The sequence below is a fragment of the Lissotriton vulgaris genome, chromosome 5, assembly GCF_964263255.1.
Source record: "Lissotriton vulgaris chromosome 5, aLisVul1.2, whole genome shotgun sequence".
Taxonomy (NCBI): Eukaryota; Metazoa; Chordata; class Amphibia; order Caudata; family Salamandridae; genus Lissotriton; species Lissotriton vulgaris.
In genome coordinates this window covers 1,449,414,357-1,449,436,060 of record NC_141693.1, presented here as the reverse complement: position 1 = coordinate 1,449,436,060, position 21,704 = coordinate 1,449,414,357, and the positions used below count along the sequence as shown (strand labels likewise).

The window sequence follows — 21,704 nt, the reverse complement described above, 5'->3', positions numbered from 1 at the left end:
TATTCATACTTGGAAAGACCAAGAAAAGGGAAAGAAACAAAAAAGAAAAATAAACAGCGCAAGAAGCGCAACTCCCCACCCCCCACCCTGCACCCCTGCATATAGCCTATGCTCGACCTCAACTAGCAGTGTGCCTGTCGCCCCATCTAAACTACATTAGCTAAAAATATTAATTGGAGGAGGACCTTCGATCAGGCTCCCGGCCTCTCCGCCCCCCCATATTCGAGCCTCCCCTTTATTCACAGAATAACTAGCTATTAATCAAACCGACTGAGAGTCGGGGAATCGTCTTTCGCCAAGTTCACCCCCGTTACCAATGTTTTGTGAGTCCCACACATCCACCAAGCCAATAAATGTCTTCAAACGGTCAGTTGTTCTCAGCCTTGGCCCGTTCGATCAGGCGCACAGATGTTTCCTAGCCGACTGCCGCCATCTCAAGAGAGTTGAAGGGCCAAAGATAGTCGTCAAGCTGCACACGGAAGCAAGCCGGGAACAACTGGGCATATTCGATCACACTGTCTCTGAGTTCCGACCGTACCGACAAGAACCCCCGGCAATATTTCCAGACCAGTTGCTTAGAGTCCGGGAAGGAAGAAAGGGCCACACAGTCAAACCACCCTTGAGTCTCAGTTCGATCAGTCAGTTGACTAGCGCCACGCAGATTTTCCACCACCAGAGCAGCTATTGAGTGCCAGGCTTCATCCGGGACCTCCAGTGCTCGGAAATTAGTAGATGTATAGTCCAGAAACTCCCACATCTACCGTTTTCTGGGGTGTACGTCGTTGGTTGGTGTGGCAGCTGTGGGTCTCATGGCTCTCGGTTTGTCAATCGGTGTGATAATAGTCGTTCTCATTAGCCCCAGTTCAGATGGTATCGCGACCAATTTATTTTCCAGGGTTCCAGGGAAGAGTGTAAATTACCGATAGTTGCCATGATAGCTCCAATCGTCGATCCAGCCCGGCCAGTGCTAACTCTTCTCCCCTATCATCGACATTCTTACCATCCTTGGACAGGATATATCAACCCAAGTGGTTCGTTCGATCTTTCTCGGTCACTTTGGAGGAGCGAGTCTGATTTATGATTAGTGCAAAATAGAGTGCCATTTCGTTCTTCTCGATCGTGATTTGAGCCCCGCGTCTATAGATATAGACCCCGCTCTGCTGTAAAGTCACAGTCCAGATGTTAACCCATCGATTTGTTGGGACAATTCAGGGTTTTGTTCAGGATTTCAGCCTGTATCCAACGGGCCGAGTCTCAAATAATGTCAGAGTCGGTCATACTCCCGGCTGCGTGAATTGGGGCGATCCAAGTATTTCCGCCATGTTATTTTATCGCTACACTTGCGCCACTAATCAGTTCAGATGTTTGCCGCTGGAATCGGGCAAAACTCCACCTCCATGCCAGTGGACCGGTCCCTCCCAGACATTCATGGCCGATGTTGTTCAACTAGTGGCCGGCTGCTCCCATACTCAAGGCCCCGGCTCAAATGCTGATGTAGGCCGCAAACTTCAAGGTAATGTTTCTCCGTCCTAGAAGCTGGTGGATCGCTCGGGATCACTCGATCAGGCGTCATTACGATTCATCTGTACGAGAGTGTTGCATAGGCGCAGGATAAGTAACAGGATCTTGTGGCAGGATAAGGAGGTCTACGGAGCCGGGAGCCTAAGCGGCCATCTTGGTCGCCAGCTAGCAAATGGGTAGAATTGCCCTGTGATGAAAATATATCAGGAATTTTACTTTGTTTTGATATACCAACCTTAGGCTTATAAAAATGTTTAAAAACATTAACAAATAGCCCAAATTATTCTGTGAAAAATTTGGCCACTCTAGGTTTATTTCAGTCTAGTAAAACGAACCAGAACCTAGAGCCTGCAAGATGAGAAAAATTGTGCGTGGTGGAGCCAGGGGCACAGCAGTCCTCAAAGGAGTGTTGCTAAGTAACACCCGATTTGATGGGACAAATTGAAACAATTTAAAGTTTTAGCTGTGTACTTTCCCAGGAGGCTGGAGCAGCTGCTGTTTTCTAGACTGAGAAATCCGAACGTTGTGTTTATTATCTCTCACAAGAATTGTGTTGCCTGTGCAACCTGAAGCCAGGAGTCACAAGGGCAGTGTCGGGGATAGCAAGGGTTTAGCGAGGAGTTGCAACTGGAACCCCTGGCGACCCCTAAATGATGTCCACGAGTCTAAGTAGCTTTCAGCCAGGAAATGACACGATCATGATGATAGATGCCAGCTCAAAAGGTTTAGGCACTATGCCCCTCCAAAGAATTGATGGTCAACAAGGACCATCTTGTTTATTTTACATGGTCTAAAGGGAGCTGAAGTTAATTACTCCGTTATAGAAAAGGATGCTTTGGTGGTTTGCTGGATTGTGAGAAAGTTGAGAAAAGTTGTGTAGGGCAATAGGTTTGAACTTTTCTTGAATCGCTAAAGGAGGTTTCCACCAAGAAAAGTATTGGCTTGATTTGTTATGTTATGTTATGTTATTTTTATTTGTACCGCGCACAGCTGCCCCAGCAAAGGGGTGTCCTGGCGCTTTGAGAAGGTAAACACAACATAGCATTAAAAGCGGGCAGAAAGGAGAAGAGACACAACAGATGAGCTAAACAAATAAAAAGGTCTTGATAGCCCGTCTAAACTGAAGGAGCTCATCGATGGCCCGGATTTGTGGAGGAAGAGAATTCCACCAGCTCGCTGCCAGGACTCGAAAGGAGCGGCCACCAATTCTGCTCAACTTAAAACGCGGGACCACTGCTAAGTTCTGGCCAAGCGATCTAAGAGTGCGAGAGGGGACATAGGGGATCAGCAGTTTCTCCAAGATTTGTGGGGAAGTACCCTTGAGGATTTTAAATGCAAGGTGAGAACCTTGAATCTAATTCTCTGCTGCACAGGGAGCCAGTGGAGAGAGCGCAGGGCATTGGACACCGAGCACCGCCTAGGCAGACCTGTCACCAGTCGGGCCGCAGCGTTTTGAACCCGCTGGAGCCGCAGAAATTCTGACTGGTTAACCCCCGCCAGTAGGGAGCTGGCATAGTCCAGCCTGGACAGCACTGATGCTTGGACCACCAGCTGTCTTGTGGGTGCATCAAAGAATTTGAGGATGGGTCGAAGTCCTCTGATGATGCCATAGCAAGAAGCCTCCACCTTCTTGGTATGACAGATGAAACTCAGAGAAGGATCAAGCCACACCCCCAGGTTTTTTATCTCTGCCGCTGGGAAGGGAGTCACACCCAACTCCGAAGGCCACCATTTGTCACCCCACAAAGCCACCTGTTTACCAACCACCATAATCTCCGTCTTCTTGGTGTTTAACTGGAGACAGTTGGAGTTCATCCAGTTAGCCACTTCCCGCAGACCATCACAGAACCTGGGAGCCTCCAGGTCTGAGTCCCCACTCAGTGTGACCGCCAGCTGCGTGTCATCTGCGTAAGAGACCATGGTCAGGCCCCACCGCTTGACAACCGCAGCCAACGGTCTCACATACAGATTGAAAAGGGTGGGACTCGGTGATGACCCCTGTGGGACTCCCTGGTCTAACGGGTAGGATGACGACTTACCGGGCGGGATCGCCACCTGGAATGACCTATCCGTAAGGAAGGATCGAAACCAGTGCAAGGCGGAGCCAGAAACGCCCACCTCCTCAAGACGCCGAATCAGAATCCCGTGCGAGACCGTGTCGAAGGCTGCACTGAGATCTAATAACAATAGTGTCGCCGTCCGACCGGAATCCAGCACGGAACGCAGATGCTAGACCATCGAGAGAAGGGCCGTCTCCGTGCTGTGACCCGCACGGAACCCGTTCTGGGTAGGGTCGAGAATGTTAAGCCTACCAAGATGGTCTGTAAGAGTGGCATTCACATGGGCCTCCGCTATTTTCGTGGCCCAAGGGAGAAGGGAGATAGGGCGGTAGCTTTCAGGTTTAAGGGGGTCAAGGGTCGCCTTCTTCAGAATTGGCGTGACTACTGCCTGCTTCCATCTGACGGGAACCACTCCAGAAGAGAGGGACAGGTTGATCAAGGACAGCACCGGGGTGCGGCAAACCGGCGCCAGGGTCTTGAGTTGGGCCGGTTTCAGCGGGTCTGCCGGAGATCCAGACTTGATTTTGGCGCTGAGAGAGTCAAACACCTCCAAAGATAAGGGGGGTAAGATAGAAAGACATTCCCCCTCACCTAAGGTGCGACCAACCTGCTCTAGCATCAGGGAACCCGTTGGAAAAGTGCGATAGATGGCTTGCACTTTTTCATGGAAGAAAGAGGCCAAACCCTCACAATGCGAGTCCGAGCATATTTCCACTGCAGTTGCTCTCTTCGCCATCAGGTCCTTTAATACTTTAAAAATAAGTTTCAATGGATTGGCAGAGTTCTGAAACTGTTGAGCATAAAAGGAAGCGTGAGTTTGACACACTGCCCTGTGGTAGATCTTGACCTTGGCCAGATAACATATCTTCAGATCTGGGTCGTACGACTTCCTCCATAATCTTTCCGCCTGTCTACAGGCCCTCTTAAGAGATGCCAAGGAAGTGTCATACCGATGACACTTGGACCAACACATAGGAATCAGAGAATCGAGGGCACCAGATATCCACTCACAGAAGGAGTCGTATCCACAATCGACCTTGAAACTGATTTGCAAGTGGGTAGTTGCTTTTCAGGACTTTCATTTATCATTGACATATATATATGTACTAGGAGCAAAACATTTGTTAGCAGATTGTTTTTCTTGACTGTGTTAAGCGAACTATAAAGGTGATGTCTTTGATGATGGGAGTTGTAAGGAAGATGTAAATGTGTGTGAGGTAACCAGAGGTGTCAAGTCAGGAAGAGGAATTGCAAAGGGAGTTAGAAAGCGATCATGTTTTGCAAGAGGTAGTTAGCATGTTGAAGGGAGCTGGACAATCTAAGGAACATGTCATGAAAAAAAGGGAAACTAGTGTAACATAAAAAACGAACTCACTGAAGGATGCTTTGGTCGTGGGAGGTAGCAGATTAGTGCTCCGATGAATTTGAAAAAGATCCTAATCGATAATGCTCATGAGTCATTCAGACATATCTGAACTTGATAGTAGAGAGTAGTGAGGAGCTGCTGAGAATATTCAAACAGTGGCAACATTCTGAAATGTAGAATTCAGGCTATGGTTTAGCACAGGCCAGCATCTGGTCCCTGTGGAGATATAGCTTTAGTTATTGTTGGCTCCATCAAAACACCTAGTTTAAATAGGTTTATTTCGCATTGTATCAGTATGTACTCACAATGGCCTGAGATAAAGGTGGTCAGTTCTGTAGAAACTCAAGACATCATCTGTTTCCTTAATGAATTGTTTTATAAGGAATATTATCCTTCTACCTTATTGATAAACAATCGAGTTCAAATCACCTCCAGAGATGCAGAAGATTTCTTAATGAACAGAGAGATCACATATAAGAAAACTGCTTTACAGCATCACAAAACCAATGGCATGAAAGAACACTTTAGCCAAGTGTTAAAGGAGTCAAAACCCTACTCTAAGTGTACCTAGAGTGTGTGTAGGTGTAAAGCCAAGAATCCCCCGCAAGGAAAAATCCAACTCCATTATATGGTGGGAGAGAATGTAAGAGCCCGTCTTGGTCACTTACTGGAAAACCCCCTCACGGAGATGTCAGACCACCATGTGGTGAAGTCTCAGCATGCAGGGACCCTTGGTGTCAGCTGAAGTGCCTCCTCTGCTAATCTATCTGGATGCTCATTAGTTATAATTGAAAGAATCCTTGCGATGTAAGTTGTAGATTAGCGATGTTAGGGATATGTAGATAGCTCTGTCGCCCCGTGGAAGAAGCTAGAATGACATTTGTACATAATGCGTGAGACCTTGTACATGGTGTTCAATGCATCTTAATAATGTTGTGTGAAGCTAGTTGTGTAAACAAAGTAGTTGTCGTGCATGACAATATGTGCAAAATTGTTATTGTGGAACAGAGGACAATGTAAGGAATGAGCAGCTTCGCTACCTGGGCCTAACCTATAAACATAACACACCCAGATGTCAGCTATGCTTGGGCACCTGTAGTAAAACTAGTTGCTAGGCTCAGCAGAGAACATTAGGCTAGGCTCAGTATGAGACCTAGCAGAATGTCTCATGTAATGACCAGAGTTAGGTTACCACTATTAGTCACCAAAGGGCACCTTGGGTCAGACAACTTGGTGAAAAGTAAAAGGGCCCTTTGATTCCCCTTGTTAGGCTTTGAGGGCTACTTACACCCACAGGCTTGTGACGAAAGGTGCAAAGCACCAGAACATATTCTTTCTACCAGGAAGATAAAGCAGGACATGGCTTCTTCCTATTTTGTACTGGTCTAAAGTATGTTAATTGTGTGGCTTGCTGGCCTAGACATCCAATAAGGAAGGAGAACTGCACATTTCTGTGTAGTAACTCCTATAACACCATTTCTCTTTTGAGCAAGTTATTTATCTAACCTAGCTTTTAAAAATTCAACGTTGTCTTTAATCTGTTATTATATGTGTTTGAAGACCATCCCTTCAAGTACCCCCAGTTTTTATTTCTTTTTTTTGTTTTTATTTTTGAGTGGATTCACGCATTACAATTGATGGAAAGAAGAACACAATTTCATTGAGCATATCTGTCCAATGGAGCAATCATTACATGGAAAAAGTGCTAGTGCAATAAAGACAAATTGCTAACAATACAACCAGAAATACAGTGTAAATATCACAAAAATGAAAAAAGAGCAACAGCCATTATAAATTACATTGTTACCCTTCAGTCAAGTAAAAGAAAAAAAAGTTCATATTAATACAAAAGATTAGTTCCCATCTAAATAGATGAGACCTTCATAGTAGAAAAGGTTAAGAACATTAGGGGGTGAGAGTGCCACCAAGCAATCTAGTATAAATTGTTAAAAACCCTGACCAGGTCGCTGCAAATCTATGAAGGGACCCTATACGTTTGGCATATGCTTTTTCCCAGATATGTGTACTAACCATCTTCTCATGTCAATGACGAATTAAAGGTATCTTATTGGACTTTCACTCCTAGCGAATTAAGGACCTAGCCACTGGTGTAGCTATAGAGAAAAAATAATGCTGGTACTTTGACAAGTGCTGGACTTCTATTGAAGAACCAAATACGACCAATTTAATCTGTTTCAGCAGTTGGGCCCTATTTTTTTAGCCCTTTCATTTAGCTTTAATCAAATACCAAGCTTTTTAAAAACATATTATGCTATGACCAATAATTTTGCTTCTAGGATCTTAAGCCAACTATATACTCGGGGCCTAACTGGAGTCGGCAATTGGTATTCTTGATTATTGCAGCTGGGAGAACAGAAAGTGATTGGTAAATTTTTTTCTAAACTATTAAAAGAAACCGGGTGAGGTGTCAGCAAAAAAGAATGGCAGACCTTATGTGAAGTAGGGCATAGAGTGCTGCGAGCTGCCAACTATAAAAGAGTGGCCATTTTGTCAGAATGGCTAACCTACTATACGCCAAAAAGACTGCACAAGATGTTCTCAGCTTCCTCAGAGTATTGTTTTAGATGAGGGGATCTAGAGATTGGGTGTTGGAATCATATTTTTTTATGCTGGAATCTACATCAATTTTAGACTGATGTATTTCAAATGATAAAACAATTGTTAGCACTGTCGGTCCACATTACCCGTTCAGTTTTTATTTCTTATCGTGTATTGTCAATCTGGTTGGAAAATGTTCTGTTAAAATGATCCACATTATTTATTGCACAAATGCATCTTGGGATGAGTAACTCCCAAACATCTCTTCCCTATAAGGTTCAACGCACTGGCACAATTTCAGCCAATAACCACCACTTCTTGAGCCTTATTGCTATAAAAGATTTATAAAAGTTGCTTTCTGGTAGAGACTTCCAACCGCAGCCTATTTCGCATGGCATCAAACTGGATTCGTAAAGCGTTGAGCTCAACTCCATGTCATCGGCTTCTGAAGTGATGTTTCGGGGCCCATATAAGTGCCACCATTGCATGCAGACATAGTTTCCTTTCATTTGCACCAACAGCATGTATCCGGAGAGCTACAGCAGACATTTTATATCAATTTTTTTCGACATTTAGTCTAACCTTTTTTGAGCTTTTGCACCCAGTGTACCAGGATATGTCTCCTGCAAAACCCTCCAAGTTTAAGCCTTGTGGGAATTGTTATAATCAGATGTCTGTGTCTGATTCCCGCTTGGTTTGTCTCTGGTGCCTGGAATAGGGCCACAACCCCAAAGACTACGCCTAGTGCAAGTCGATGCAACCGAAAGTGAGTCGGGAGTGGGCGAAGAAGGTCCTGGTGGCACGGCAAAAGAAGGCTCGAAGCTGTTTCCAGTTCCCTTTTGTTCTTGTGGAAGTTCTCGGGCCTGCTCCCGAGACGCTCTCTGGTAGATAATCTTCCCACTCCAAGACGTTCTCATCGAAGTAGAGTAAGTTGGAGAAGCACAAGAAAAAGAACCTGAAGCGTTCTTCAGCTGCACTCGGTAAACTTTGGGCTAAGGAGCCCTGCTCCCGCACTCCTCCAAAGCGATGCCTGTCTAACTTTAAGATTTTCATGACGTCATGTATGCCATCTTTGGGCCACCGCCTCCCTATGGTGTGCCTTTGGACCTGACTCAACCAAGAGATGCCCCTACTGTATACCGTTGGCAGGTTTGCGCTTCACGTCAGCCAGGCCTTCTGCATCCACCCCTGGATCCATGCTGACAATGTTAAGGGTGCTGCCATCCACCAGGCACCATCGGAGTGAGTATCATTGCCGGCATTGTTGGCACTGCAGGCATTGTTGGCGCTGCAGTCCGGGCCCTACCAATCTCTGGGCTTTCCACCCATTGACCGGTCTTACCTCCCAGTAGACGGAAACTAGAAGGAGGTGTATGAATCCCTGGAGAATCCTTATGAGGATAACTGGTATGGCGAAGGTTTAGATACCTCCCAGAATCTAGCATGGTCTGGGCCAAGCTCCAGATGAAGTAATGATGCTACAATGGTTTGTGGTATTCGGTTGGGCACCTACATCTCATGCTGCCTGAGGAGGTCCACCAGGGAACAACTAAGGGTTATCTCTAATCAGTATGGCTGAGCCGTAATAGGAAATAACAAAAGAAGATTGCCAGTACTGATAACAGAAAAGTCATATGCATAATATTCAATACAGTACTTGAAATCACATTCAAGACCAAGAGCTAATTGATAGCTTTTATTATTCTTTAAGATTTTATCAACAAAAAGATCATATTTTTTAGCAGATTCATATTCCAAAAACAGACATAAAAAACATGTTCGACAGGAGGTCAAATTTGGAACTCATTCACCATATCAAACATATCACAGTCATACAAAAGACAGCCATTCAGGAGGGGGAGGGGGTAGAATAACTGAAAGTATTTACAAAAATTACACGAAATTACAATATTTACAATGTAATACCGGACAAAAATATATAAGAAAAGCCAAGGTCTGCGGGGCACTTAACAATATTGTCACTTAATCATTAATCCAACATGGGGTACATTCCAACATCAAAATCAAATGTCTTTGGAAAAAGGTAATGTACACAAACTAGGGACAAGCAAAAGAAATTTTTGACATTAGCGCTTATCACTCTTGCAGACAACGATATGGCTAGGGCCTACGCGTTTCGAATCCCGTTGGCTTGTGGGGATTCTCTTCAGGGCCTTTGGTTTTCTCTGGGTGGAGAGAAGAAAAAGAAGGGGGAGGACAAAGTATGAGAAAAACTCCAATTAACATAGTTTGTTTAACCAACCGATCAACATCAGGCACATCACTCAGTTAACACCCTTGACTCCTCAGACTTACCACAAAGCAGGAATGAAAGGGGCAAGGAAGCCACAACTTCCTAACACATTGGAATATGGCAGAATCTGAAAAAGTTAGTTTAAAGGAGTCAGCGAATTAAAAGAGGAGTTAACAGGCGATCAAAAAATAGTAGGAGGCTGCAAAATTACTTACCTGCTCTATTGGAAAAGCATATTCTCAGAGGGGGGACCGGGTACCAAACGTTGAGGTGTTAGACCTATATAAAGGTAAACAAATGGTACATCAGGGAGGAGAACTCTGATAGAGATTGGTGCACGACAGATTTAGGGTACAAACTTCAGGTTGTTCTCACCTAATAAAATTCCTCCGGAAGAAGCACGATGTGCCTTCGCCGGGTGAAAAAACTCACAACGTACGTCTAAATAAAAAGAATAGAACTTTAGTATACACGGACCGGAGAAGACATGTGAGGCCGGATTTAGACTAATAAAGAGAGGTCATACCGATTCTAATGAGTCCAGGGACGCCTATTAAATGTGGAACGGTTTGCGTAGTAGCAATCTGCAAGAAACCCGATAGTAAACATAATTAGCAGCTTACAAATATGTACGTTTGAAGGAGAGGGTTTTAATCTCGAACGGCGGCTTACCGTGGTAACAGACAACAAATGTGAATCCGCACCGGGCGGGTCGCTATAGTGTTTCACTTCAGGGCGTCTAAAACAAAGATGACAAATAAGCGCATAAGGCTTAGGAGGTCCACAGCATCTTCAACAAAGCTTTGGTAGACAGCAGGGAGGCGGCGAAGTTCACCATCTGGTGACGACTAAATACCACATACTACCTGGGTAGGGCCATGTCATTTAACGTGGCGCCGCATTGCTATGCCTGGTTACAGTCCACTGATTCTCATCCAGACAAGGTCAACATAGTGGTCCAGCACTTTCCTGAGATCGCGGTCACTGCCCAATACCTTAGGCTTTCTTTATCAACACAACCGCAGCAGCAATCCTTTCACCTTTACTGTGGATGTGGAAGGGGCAACTTTGGGCATCCGCAGCACCAGCCGTACCCGGTCCAACAGCCTGCCCATTCCTTTCAGGAACGTGGCCTTGGAGCCCACGAAGGACACGGGAGTCAGTCACACAGGGCTACCCAGTCCCCCACCCCTATAGCTGCTGCAGTCTCCAGCCCTCTTCAGTATGTCCTTCATCCAGCACAGTCATCCCATTGGAGGCAGGATCAGGCACCCCATGCACCAATGGTCGGTGATTACAGCCGATCAGTGGGTGCTTCAGATCATGCAGAAGGGGTACGCCAAACCAATTCTGAAAGTGCCTCAGCCTCTTCCATCCCAAGAATGTCTGACAGAAGACCATCTCTCCTTACTCCTTTTGGCCAAAGGAACCATCAAGAGGGTACCTGCACCAGAAGTAAGACATGGTTGTTACTCCTGCTACTTTCTGATGCCGAAGAAGGACGAAGGCCATCAAGAGATCCTCTACTAGATCTGTTCCCTCGCAGCTTCATTGTGAGGAAAAAGATTAAAGATGCTCACAGTGACTCAGATTCTGTTTATCCTGGAGACTGAACTGGAGTGCTGGACCTGCAGGACAAATATTTCTACATATCCGTCTTGCTGGCCCACAGGCATTACCCTAGGTTTACTGTGGGCCACAAGCATTTCCAGTTGGCTGTGCTCCTCTTTGGCCTCACTAATGCTCCTTAGGGGTTCACAGAGTGATGGCAATGGTTGCAGCACATCTGCGAAGGTCAGGTTTCAGTCTTCCCCCTACTTCGACAACTGACTGTTGAAGGTGGGTTCGCCCCAGGCAGTTGTCACACATCTCCAGACTATGGGGAACGTCCTGCATTCGCTGGGGTCTGTACGGTTCTCTATCAACATGGCAAAGTCACACCTGATTCCTTCTCAGACACTTCCTTTTAACAGAGCCAACCCCTCTGAAACAGCGAGTCCAATCCTCTGGAACAGCGAGTCCAGGATATCCAGGCTATGATTCAGATGTTTCGGCTTTCATACTGGATTTCAGTGAGAGTGACTGAGGCCATTGGGTCTCATAGCTTCCTGCATTCTGACGGCAAAACATGCCCACTGGCATATGTGGGCTGTAAAGTGGGATCTCACGTAGACTTAGTATCAGGGCAATCTTTCTGACCGGTTCAGTTAAAAAATGGAACTGCGAAAGATCTAAAATGGTAGCTAATAAACTGTGATTGGAACAGTGGCCTCACCCAGAACTCACAGTAGTGGCAGATGCGTCGCACCTGGCTTGGCGCTGCCACCTGGGAGAGGTGGAGATGAGAGGACTCTGGTCTTTTGTAGAGTATCAGTTCCACATTAGTCTGCTGGAGTTGAGGGCTGTTCCCTTGGCATTGAATGCCTTACTTCCGTCCATTAAGGGACAGCTGGTTCAAGTGTTCACGGATACCACCACTGCCATGTGGTATTGCAAAACAACAGGCAGAGGTGGGGTTGTTGACCCATGCCAAGAGGAATTGGCTGGAGCACCAGGATATTTTCCCGGGTTGGGCAGCACTTGGTGGGATCTTTTAATGCCACGGCAGACCGACTCAAACTTCGCTGCCTCCCTGATCACGAATGGTGTTTACATCCAGAGGTGTTGTAGGATCTTTTCTGAGACTGGGTAGACTGGCTCGATCTGTTCACCACCACTGAGAACGTGCAATATCTGCACTTCTGCACACTGGTGTTTCCAATTGGCTCTTGCTCTGAGACGCATTCTGCCGCTAGTGGGCCTTTGGACTCAAGTACGCCTCCGCTGATACCACTCCTGCCTAGAGTTCTCAAGAAGATCATAACCAACCGGGTGCAAGTCACCCTAGGAGCCCCGAATTGGGCACAGAGACTTTGGTATCCTGAACTCATGACCATCTGTCCTCCAGTCAGACTGCCCTCTTAGGAGGACATCCTGCTAAAGCAACAGGGCGGGGTCCCGCACCCGAGCCTGCAAACTCTCTACCTTCATGGCTGGGGATTGTGCTGCAACAGCTGAGGGTTTTTAATGCCCCTCCCGAAGAGTGTGATGTCATCTTGGAATTCATTCACTAAAACTGTATATGCTTGTAGTTGGGGTAGGTTTGTGACTTCGTGTTCCTCACGTCATGTGAAGCCAGTTTCTAAACCCCTGTTAGAGGTTTTGTTGTTTGTACTCTCTTAAGTCAGGCAAGGCCTTACCCTGGGCAGTGTTACGGGCTACTTGTCAGCTATTTCGGCTTTTCTGCAGGTGCCAAATGAACTCTCTCTATTCAAGCCGCCGGTTGTGACTCATTTTTGAAAGATTTACAGTATTTATTTTCGCCTACTCCTTTATGGTGCCCCAATGGGATCTTAATTTTGTCTTTACTTACTTTGTGCTCCCTTTGATTCCTTGCCTAGTGAGCTACAGGTTTGTCGGTTCACCTTCCATTCATCAATATCTTCCCTGACAAACTGGTCCCTCAGACGTGTGCCTCTTTACTCCCGAAGGAAAAAGGCTGAATTGTCTATGAAGCATCATGATTGTAACATCTATAGCAATTGTTGTGTGTAGTACCAAGAAGAAGTAAAACCACTACCTATTTTACCATACGGAGTCGCAAATGATTTTCTGCCTTTACACTGTTGAATGGTAAAACAACATTTTCCTAGGACATTAGTTGTATCAACTGATAACTTGGAGCTGGAAGCAGGAAATAAATTATATAAATACACATTAGGAGTGCTCTGTTATTCAATTATTATACACCAACATCTTCCCTGACAAAGTGGTCCTTCAGACTCGTGCCTCTTTTCTTCTGAAGGTGGCCAGGCCCTTTAATATTGGCCAGAGCATCCCTCTGCTTGCAAGGAGAGACTCCTAAGAGAGCTCTCTCTTTCTATATTGATTGCACTAAAGACAATCAGGTGGATAATCAACTCTTCATTGTGTCCACCAGAGTGAAGAATTGCAAGGCCGTGCAGAAATGGACCATCTCTCAATGGATTGTAATCTACATAAAAATCTGCTTTGCATTGGCGAAGATGCAACCACCTGTGGTCTTGCTTGCTCACTTCACCAGGGCCAAGGCTGACACTACTGTATTAGTGTGCTGGGTACATGTCCTGGATATTTTCCAAGCTGCCACATGCTGTCCAGCCACATTTTCATGAAGCAATACTGCTTGGATAGTCCAGTCCGTCGTATTGTATTGTATTGTATTTCATTTCATACTTATATAGCGCAAACTGTCACCCTACGGGTATCCTGGCGCTGTAACCTAGACAGATGGATTCAACAGAGACAGACCTGATTGTTAGTGGGGGGCGTTGCTCTCATTCCTGGGGAATAGCCAGGTCTTCAAGCTCTTTCTAAAACATTGCAGAGATTTAGCTTGTCTGATACTCTGAAGTAGCTCATTCCAGAGATGTGATGCTACTATGCCAAAGACCCTGCCTCCAATCCGGGGTTTCTTAAATCTGGTAGTTGTTGCCAGGTTCGCTCTGGAAGAGCGAAGGTGTCTGGTAGGCTTGTACGATGTAAAACTCTCTTGCATGGATAGAGAGCCAATACTATGCAGTGCTCTATATATAATGCATAGAGATTTGAAGCTAACTCTATCCCTAATGTGCAGCCAGTGAAGATCTCTCGAAAGCCATTGTGGTAGAGGATCTACGTTGCCTGTTAAGTGCCAGCTTTGCTGCTATAGACTGGACTCTTTGCAACCCCTGCAAGATGTATGTGGAGCTTGCTTATTCCTCCTTTTTGGTGTAAGCCAGTTTGCAATCCCAACTCTTGGGAGGTATTGGTTGGGTAGTGTTTATTTTAAGGTGAGGAATCTGTGGTTAAAAGTATCTATCAGAAGAACAAGTTGCTTACACTTGGTAACTCTGATAGAAACTCTAAACGCAGATTTCTCACCGACCCTCCCAGCTCTCCTGCTCTGCCAACTGGGCTCTTTACCCAAAAAATCCTATTAGATGCTGCACACTGGTCAAACCATGAACATTGCTGTTTAAGCGGCTCCAAGTTTTTGGCGTGGAACTAGTGACGAAATAAACTGATGTCAATGCAACGGGGTAACACCGGTATGGGCACTGCGACGTCACTTTCGACGCAGATGATGCACACTGTGCCGAACAATCCAACCGACCCGCGCGCAGAGTTACCGCTCAAGATTTTCCAGATCCAGTCTGACTATTCTAAGGTGAATAATCTGTGGTTTGAGTGACTCATCAGAAAAGGCTTTACTGAAGCAAAGTGACTTGTTTGTCCTTTCATGGTTGCAGTGATCATCCATGTAGCAAAAAAATTGTCTGCATTTTGTTACGTGATTCTTCTTGAAATAAAACTGACACCAAACCCTGAACGCCAACTCAACCAAAACAACTTTGAACATGTCTCAATCCTGTTAATATCCGTTATATTCATAAAGTCCATGGATTCATTTTATTACTTGCTCTGAAATGTTGTCGTACTGTATGTATGATAATTTTTTCATTATTTTTTTAGCTGAATATTGTGAACTACCAAATATTCCACATGGGAAAATCAATGAACCTACTTCATCACCCAGCCACAACGATATAATTGAGATAACGTGTGACAGTTTGTATACTTTGCATGGCGAAAGCAGGATACAGTGCGGAGAAGATAAACAATGGCAACCAGTAGTTCCAGAGTGTTGTAAGTATCAAGACCGCTCTAATAGATCAGTTTTTTTATATATGGAAAATGTAATGCTGCTTTAATGATATGAAATAGTTATATACCCAAGTCTTGCAGTGTATACACGCTCTCATTTGATCCACACCTGTGCTGTATGATGGGACATGGCTTTCACTCGTAAGAAGTATGGTAATGAGTTTAATTTTTCTGCTGTTCTCCACCATTATATAAAATTCAATTTCCCAGGTGTCCCTGTAGCTCATCTCAATGATACCGACCTCAGTAATTTAGTTTGCATCATTATCCGTTTTAAGATTAGCTTGGTATTTGAAGCTATGGCAAGAAAGTTGGTTGAGTAGTAACTTAACCTATATGCCTAAGATACAAGGTAAAAACCACATACTTGTGTGGCTCGTGGGAGGTGGGACTTCATGATCACAAGGTTTTGTAGAAGTGGTCTGGTAATCCTGGGGTAAACTGTTCGCTGAGAAATCGATGTGAGGATAAAAAAGAGCATGGACTCATACATAAATTACACATCTGCAAATGGCAGTGGAATAGGCTCAGAGTAAGTGTCAGCAGGGAGATATTTGATGAGATTTGTTTATCAACAGTTTCTGAACTATTGTAGTTCACTTGTGCAGGGTGATGAGCTGTTAAATATTTAATTGAATTCATAAAAGCTGACATCCTTTTTTGGTTAAGGGAGTTTTGTTTTTTGGTTACCTGTATTTTTTACTGCTAGAGTTCTAAACCAATGCCATTCTGTCTGGATGCAGGGCTGGTTTATGAAAAGCCCTAAACTAGTAAGTCACTGTCTGGACACTCTCAGCTGTTCTGTTTTTGGATGTCTGGTATCCTTATCTGCCCCTGCAAAGCTTTATTGCCACTCACAAAAGAACATGGCTTCACAGCAGGCCCTGTACTTTTCACCAGTAATAGTCGATATTTAAAAAAATTACGCTTAGAGGATGCTACCAGCGCCATGTCTGTCTGTCTGTCTATCTATCTATCTATCTATCTATCTATCTATCTATCTATCTATCTATCTATCTATCTATCTATCTATCTATCTATCTATCTATCATAGTGTAGCGGTAGTCACTCTGTAGTTATTGCAAAGGGTTGGTCAGAGACAGAAATTCCTCATATTTTTAAACCTTGATAACTTTGCACCAGTTGACGAATCCCGCCCATGACAAATTGTTTGGGGTCATGGACAACAAATGTTCATGTTTATTTTCCCTTGGCACAAGTAGGCGGACCCCCGGCAGCACAAACCCTTTAGCTGCCAGATTACAGTACCACATTATGGATCAGGAAGGGACATTGTCTGTAGCTAAGGTAATATTTGTGTCCTCATGTTAATGCTGTTCGAACTTGTATTTATGGTTTGTTAATGCAAAGCCTTTTTAGGGCTTGCCTGGCGATGGAGTGCGCATGCGCTCCTCACCTGCAAGAGCTGTAGTAAACACTACAATTGAAGGGGACTTAAATCCACGCCCCTGTGTCGAATTGTTTCTGATTCGCTTGTGTCCTGATTTATGTGTAAATCTCTCTTTTGATTGGCTGGACGTCATTTTTGTTACCGCCCTTGCATTTTTTAGTGCCCGCCCATCGTGACAATCCCACGTCCTCTTTTTCGTCACGCTACCTGCACGGCGCATTCGCATGCAGCAGTCGTCTGTGATTGGTTGGAGACTAGCAGATAACCACTGTGATTGGTGGACCTTGTCAACCATTCACAGAGATAACTGCTGCATGTGTGAGGCTTATCGCCACTGCTGCACTCTTATTGGGCCATGTACTCAGCATCAGCTCCCCTCCCCCTCCAAACCCCCCCCCCCCCAACCCTCCCCCAACCCCCTCCGGGCTCTCCTTCCCAGCGTCTGTTGGGAGGAGGGGGCGAGGAGGAGGAGGGCTGTATATCAAGGAAGCCGCAGCCTATCCCGTTCCCCTTTGACTCCTCTCTTGTTTCTTGGTCTATTCAGTGCCGTCTCACGTACTCCCTGGCTGGAGCCTCAACTGGACCTGGCTCACCCCCTTCACTAGTGTTGGGCATCTCAAAAACGTCTCATTCACTCCCTGTCACCACCCTCACTAACTTCAGTGGAGACTCGCTCCTCTTGAGGCCCTCGTGCACATCAGCGGTGTCTCACTCATTCCCTTCATTGCCTCTTACGTTTCACTAGGCGCATTCTGCATCACTGCCCCGCACTATTTAAGCAGACTCCGTCATTATATCTTAGACTCTATTTCCCTTCAGGCTATCCCTTCTGCTGCCGCCGCAGCGCAGCGTTTCTCTCTATCCTGTGTTTTCATACCCCCAGCACGGGGCATCCTCTGGCCTTTTACCCTTGCAGTTTGCCCTTTTCCTGAAGTCTCGTGGCCTCCGTTTCTTCTCTCCCCTTAACACCACGAACACCCTCCCTGCCTCCTTCTCCCCCTAGCATGCCCTGCTTTTCTCCACCCATGAGGCACCCTCTGTTCCTCTTTCCCTGCAGTCTGTCCGTTTCGTTGAAGACAGCTGGTGTTAAGAATTACTCCACCATGTGTAAAGAGAATTCCTTTAATAAATACGAGCCAACACGCATGCTACTACAAGCGTCAGAGCTGACCTGCAGTCAGCTTGGCGATCAGCTGGGGACTGTCACTTCTGACGGTTAACAGCTGATGACCTCACTGCTGGTACGGTGTCCTCGCAGGGACACTGGCAAGCACATTAGGTAAGGTGTCCTGTGGTGGACACAAGTATTCTAATCACAACACATCCCCCTCCTTTAGGGAGAACTGAACCCAACAAGAAACAAGAAGGAGCATAAGGCTCCGCTATCCACATACATAGTCTTTAAGTTTAGCAGGCGGCTCCAAAAGTCTACCAGCCCTGCTTCTGTCCATTGGTTGTGCATGGTCACACACCGGAATGGAAGGTAACTTGCGCCTTGCGCCTACCAGTCTGGTGGAACGGTTGAACGGTTCTCTGGTTGAGTTTCTCCGTGCACACCGTTATCACTCCCTTCGCTTGTGGTTGTAGGAAGTTCGATGTCAGATTCAGTGTCAGTAAAGTATTGTTTTGCCGGACTTCCATTCTGCACTCCAGATTGCTCTTCAGTGGCATCAAAATTTGTGTTGTCCTCTGACTCGTCTAAAGGTTGTTTGTGAGCAGACAGTGCTGAGAAATACCAGACCTTTCCATCACTCAGGCGTGCAGAATTGCAGTACACTTCACGAACCATAAGGGGTTTGGTGTATCTTTCTTGACCCTTGCCAACGTGTCCACTTCTTTTTACCTTTACCACTTCTCCTGCTTTGATCGCCACATCCTTGCATCTGTGTTTGTTGTTGTAGATACTCTTGCTCCTAGATTGTGTCTGAGTTAGTCTCTCTTTCACCATCTTTGAAGACCAGTGTACTCTACGGGCAGCCTTAACCCAGCCCACATTGTCCTTTGTGAGCGGAGTCCGTCCGCGCATGATTTCAAAGGGGCTGTGGCCTGTAGACTCACATGGTGTTATCCTGTAGGCCCACACTGTTTTCATTATTTCTTTTTCCCAGTTAAGTTGGTTAGAGTTGGCTATCTGAATGATACCTTTGAGTACCCTATTAAATCTTTCTACGGCCCCATTGCCGGCAGGGTGGTAGAGCGAAGTTGTTTTGTGCTCGATGTTATGCCTAACCATGTATTCTTTAAACAATTCGGAGGTGAACTGTACACCGTTGTCACTCACTACCCGTTTTGGTAGTCCTTCGCGTGTGAAGGTGTCCTCTAAGAATTGAACCACGTGATGTGAGTCAGCCTTCTTTGTGATTCTTACTTCGGGCCACTTGGTGTAGTGGTCAATAATGACTATTATTTATTGTTGTTCATTGTCATTGAGTATTGGTCCCATTATGTCAATTCCAATTCTTTCCCATGGTATGGATGGACATTGTAGTGGATGCAGGGGTGGTTTAAAAGTTACTTGTGCCTTGTCAGAATCCATGCACAACTTTCAACATCTGACCTTTCTTTCTACATCCAGGCTGACACCTGGCCACCAATTCATGTTTTTCACTCTGCCTTTGCTTTTCGCGATGCTCAGGTGTCCCTCATGGCATATTTCCAAAATTTTCTCCCGGATAACCGTCGGCGGTACATATCTTCCGCTTCTCAAAAGTAGTCCATCTTCCATTGATAATTTGTTTTTAACTTCCCAAAAGGGTTTAACTTGATCACTTAACTTGTTTTTGCTAGACCATTCTTCCTTGATTATTTGTATTATTAATCTAATGACTTTGTCCTTATCCTGTTCTTTCAACCATTCGTCCTTCGTTATGTCGCTAGAGCACTCCCACAAATTCGCTATGCACGAATCATCCATTTCGTTGGTCTCAGTGTTACCTTTTGATTCCAGTGGCATTCTGCGTAAAAAGTTTGCTACCGCATTCTTTACACCTGGAACATATTGTATGTCATACATGTAATCGAACAGGTGCATCGAAATTCTTGCAAGGCGTGGATAAGCTGTGTGTAGACCTTTCATGGTAAGCACCTTCTTCAAAGGTTTGTGTTCCGTGCAAAGGTTTACTTTCCTGCACCAGATGTACTGTCGAAAGTGCTCGAGAGCCCAGACACAGGCTAACGCCTCCCGTTCAATTACCGAACATTTTTCTTCTGCTGATGTTGGAGATCGTGATGCAAATGCTATCCTGTACTCCGCTCCTTTAGCATCTTTCTGTGTCAGTACAGCTCCAATGCCTTTGTTACTCTCATCAATTGTCACGTAGTTTTGGAGAGTGGGATCAAATCCTTGTAAAGGTAGCGTTTTGCACATCTCCCTTTTTAGATCTTGAAAGGTTTGTTCACATTCCTCAGTCCATTTAAATGTGTTTTTTAGTTTCAATTGCTGTCTCAATGCATAGGTGTTGGTGGCAAAGTTCCTGATGAACTTTGCATAGTACTCCACCAATCCAAGAAATGATCTTACTTCGTCTTTGTTGGTGGGTACTGGTGAGTCCTTTATGGCTTGAATTAGATTGTTTTTTGGACTGGTGCCTTCACCAGTTATCTGATGGCCCAGATAGCTGACAGAATTGCATGCAAATTTGCATTTTGAATGCTCTGCTGTTAATCCTTTTATATTCAAAATGTCTAGGACCTGCTCCACTCGACTGTCATGTTCCTTTCTAGTTTTTCCCATCACCAGGATATCATCCTGGAACAACAATATTCCAGTGACTCCTTCAAATATGTTATTCATTAATCTTTGGAACATTGCAGCCGCAGAGGCTAACCCAAACGCGGGTGAATGTAAAACATCCGAACGGTGTTACAAAGGTGGTTAAAGCCTTGCTCTTACGGTTTAGTTGTACTTGATGGTATGCTGATTTTAAGTCGATGGCGGTAAACCACTTGACGCCTTTGGTGGTGGACAGCATCTCATTTATCTTGGGGAGTGGGTACTGTTCCATTACGATATTTTGGTTCAGGTCTCGAAGGTCTATGCAGAGTCTAAGTTTTCCGTTGGGGCATTTTGCTACGACGAGAGGTGCGACCCACTCCGATGCCTCTACCTTCTCTATTATTCCGTCAATTAGTAATTTGTCCAGTTGATTTCTTTATTGCAAAAGGTATGTTTCTTTCTTTGTGCACTGTGGGTGTGGTAATGGGTTTCAATTTTATTTTATGCTGGTATCCCTTTAGTACCCCCACATTACCACTGAATACCTTTGGGTATTTTGCTAGTATTTGACTAGCATAGTTGTCCGTGTCAGATAGACTCAGCACAGGCTCATTACTGTTTGGATCCAGCTTGATTCCTAGACTTCCTTGGTCCATCCATCCGAGTACGGATGGTCCTACTTTTGAAACATAGAACTTACATTCGGCTTCTCTGCCTTTGTAAATGAACTTTAGACTTCTGTAACCACGTACTTCTATTGGTTTACAATTGAATGATTTTATTGCAAAGTCTCTATCCAATTTTCCCTTTGAATTTGGCTTCCCAGACCTTCTTGTTTACGATGGTATAAGGTGAGCCCAAATCTGCCACTATGTTTATTTCCACTCCACCAATTGTCATGGTACATACCGGTTTCCTAGTCTTGGCCTTTAATTTGGTGTCACTGTCTTTTTCTTGTTCATCGTCTATGTTGAGCATGTACATGTTGATGTCTTCATCATCTTCATCATCAAACACTTTTTCTTCGTCTTCCACTGCTTTCACACGTTGGGGTCTTTTCCTATTGCATGCTTTGTTAAAACATCCCATCCTCG

The 21,704-nt window shown here is 45.1% G+C and overlaps 1 protein-coding gene across 9 annotated transcripts in view; it reads left to right on the top strand.

Moving 5' to 3' along the window:
* Positions 1-21,704, top strand: part of LOC147712725 (complement decay-accelerating factor-like) — a 795,131-nt gene that overhangs the window by 511,225 nt on the left and 262,202 nt on the right. For all 9 annotated transcript variants that reach the window (XM_086923379.1, XM_086923375.1, XM_086923380.1 and 6 more), the window contains one exon: positions 15,293-15,466. In XM_086923379.1, the coding sequence (XP_086779505.1) occupies positions 15,293-15,466 (174 nt within the window). The remainder of the gene's footprint in view (positions 1-15,292; positions 15,467-21,704) is intronic.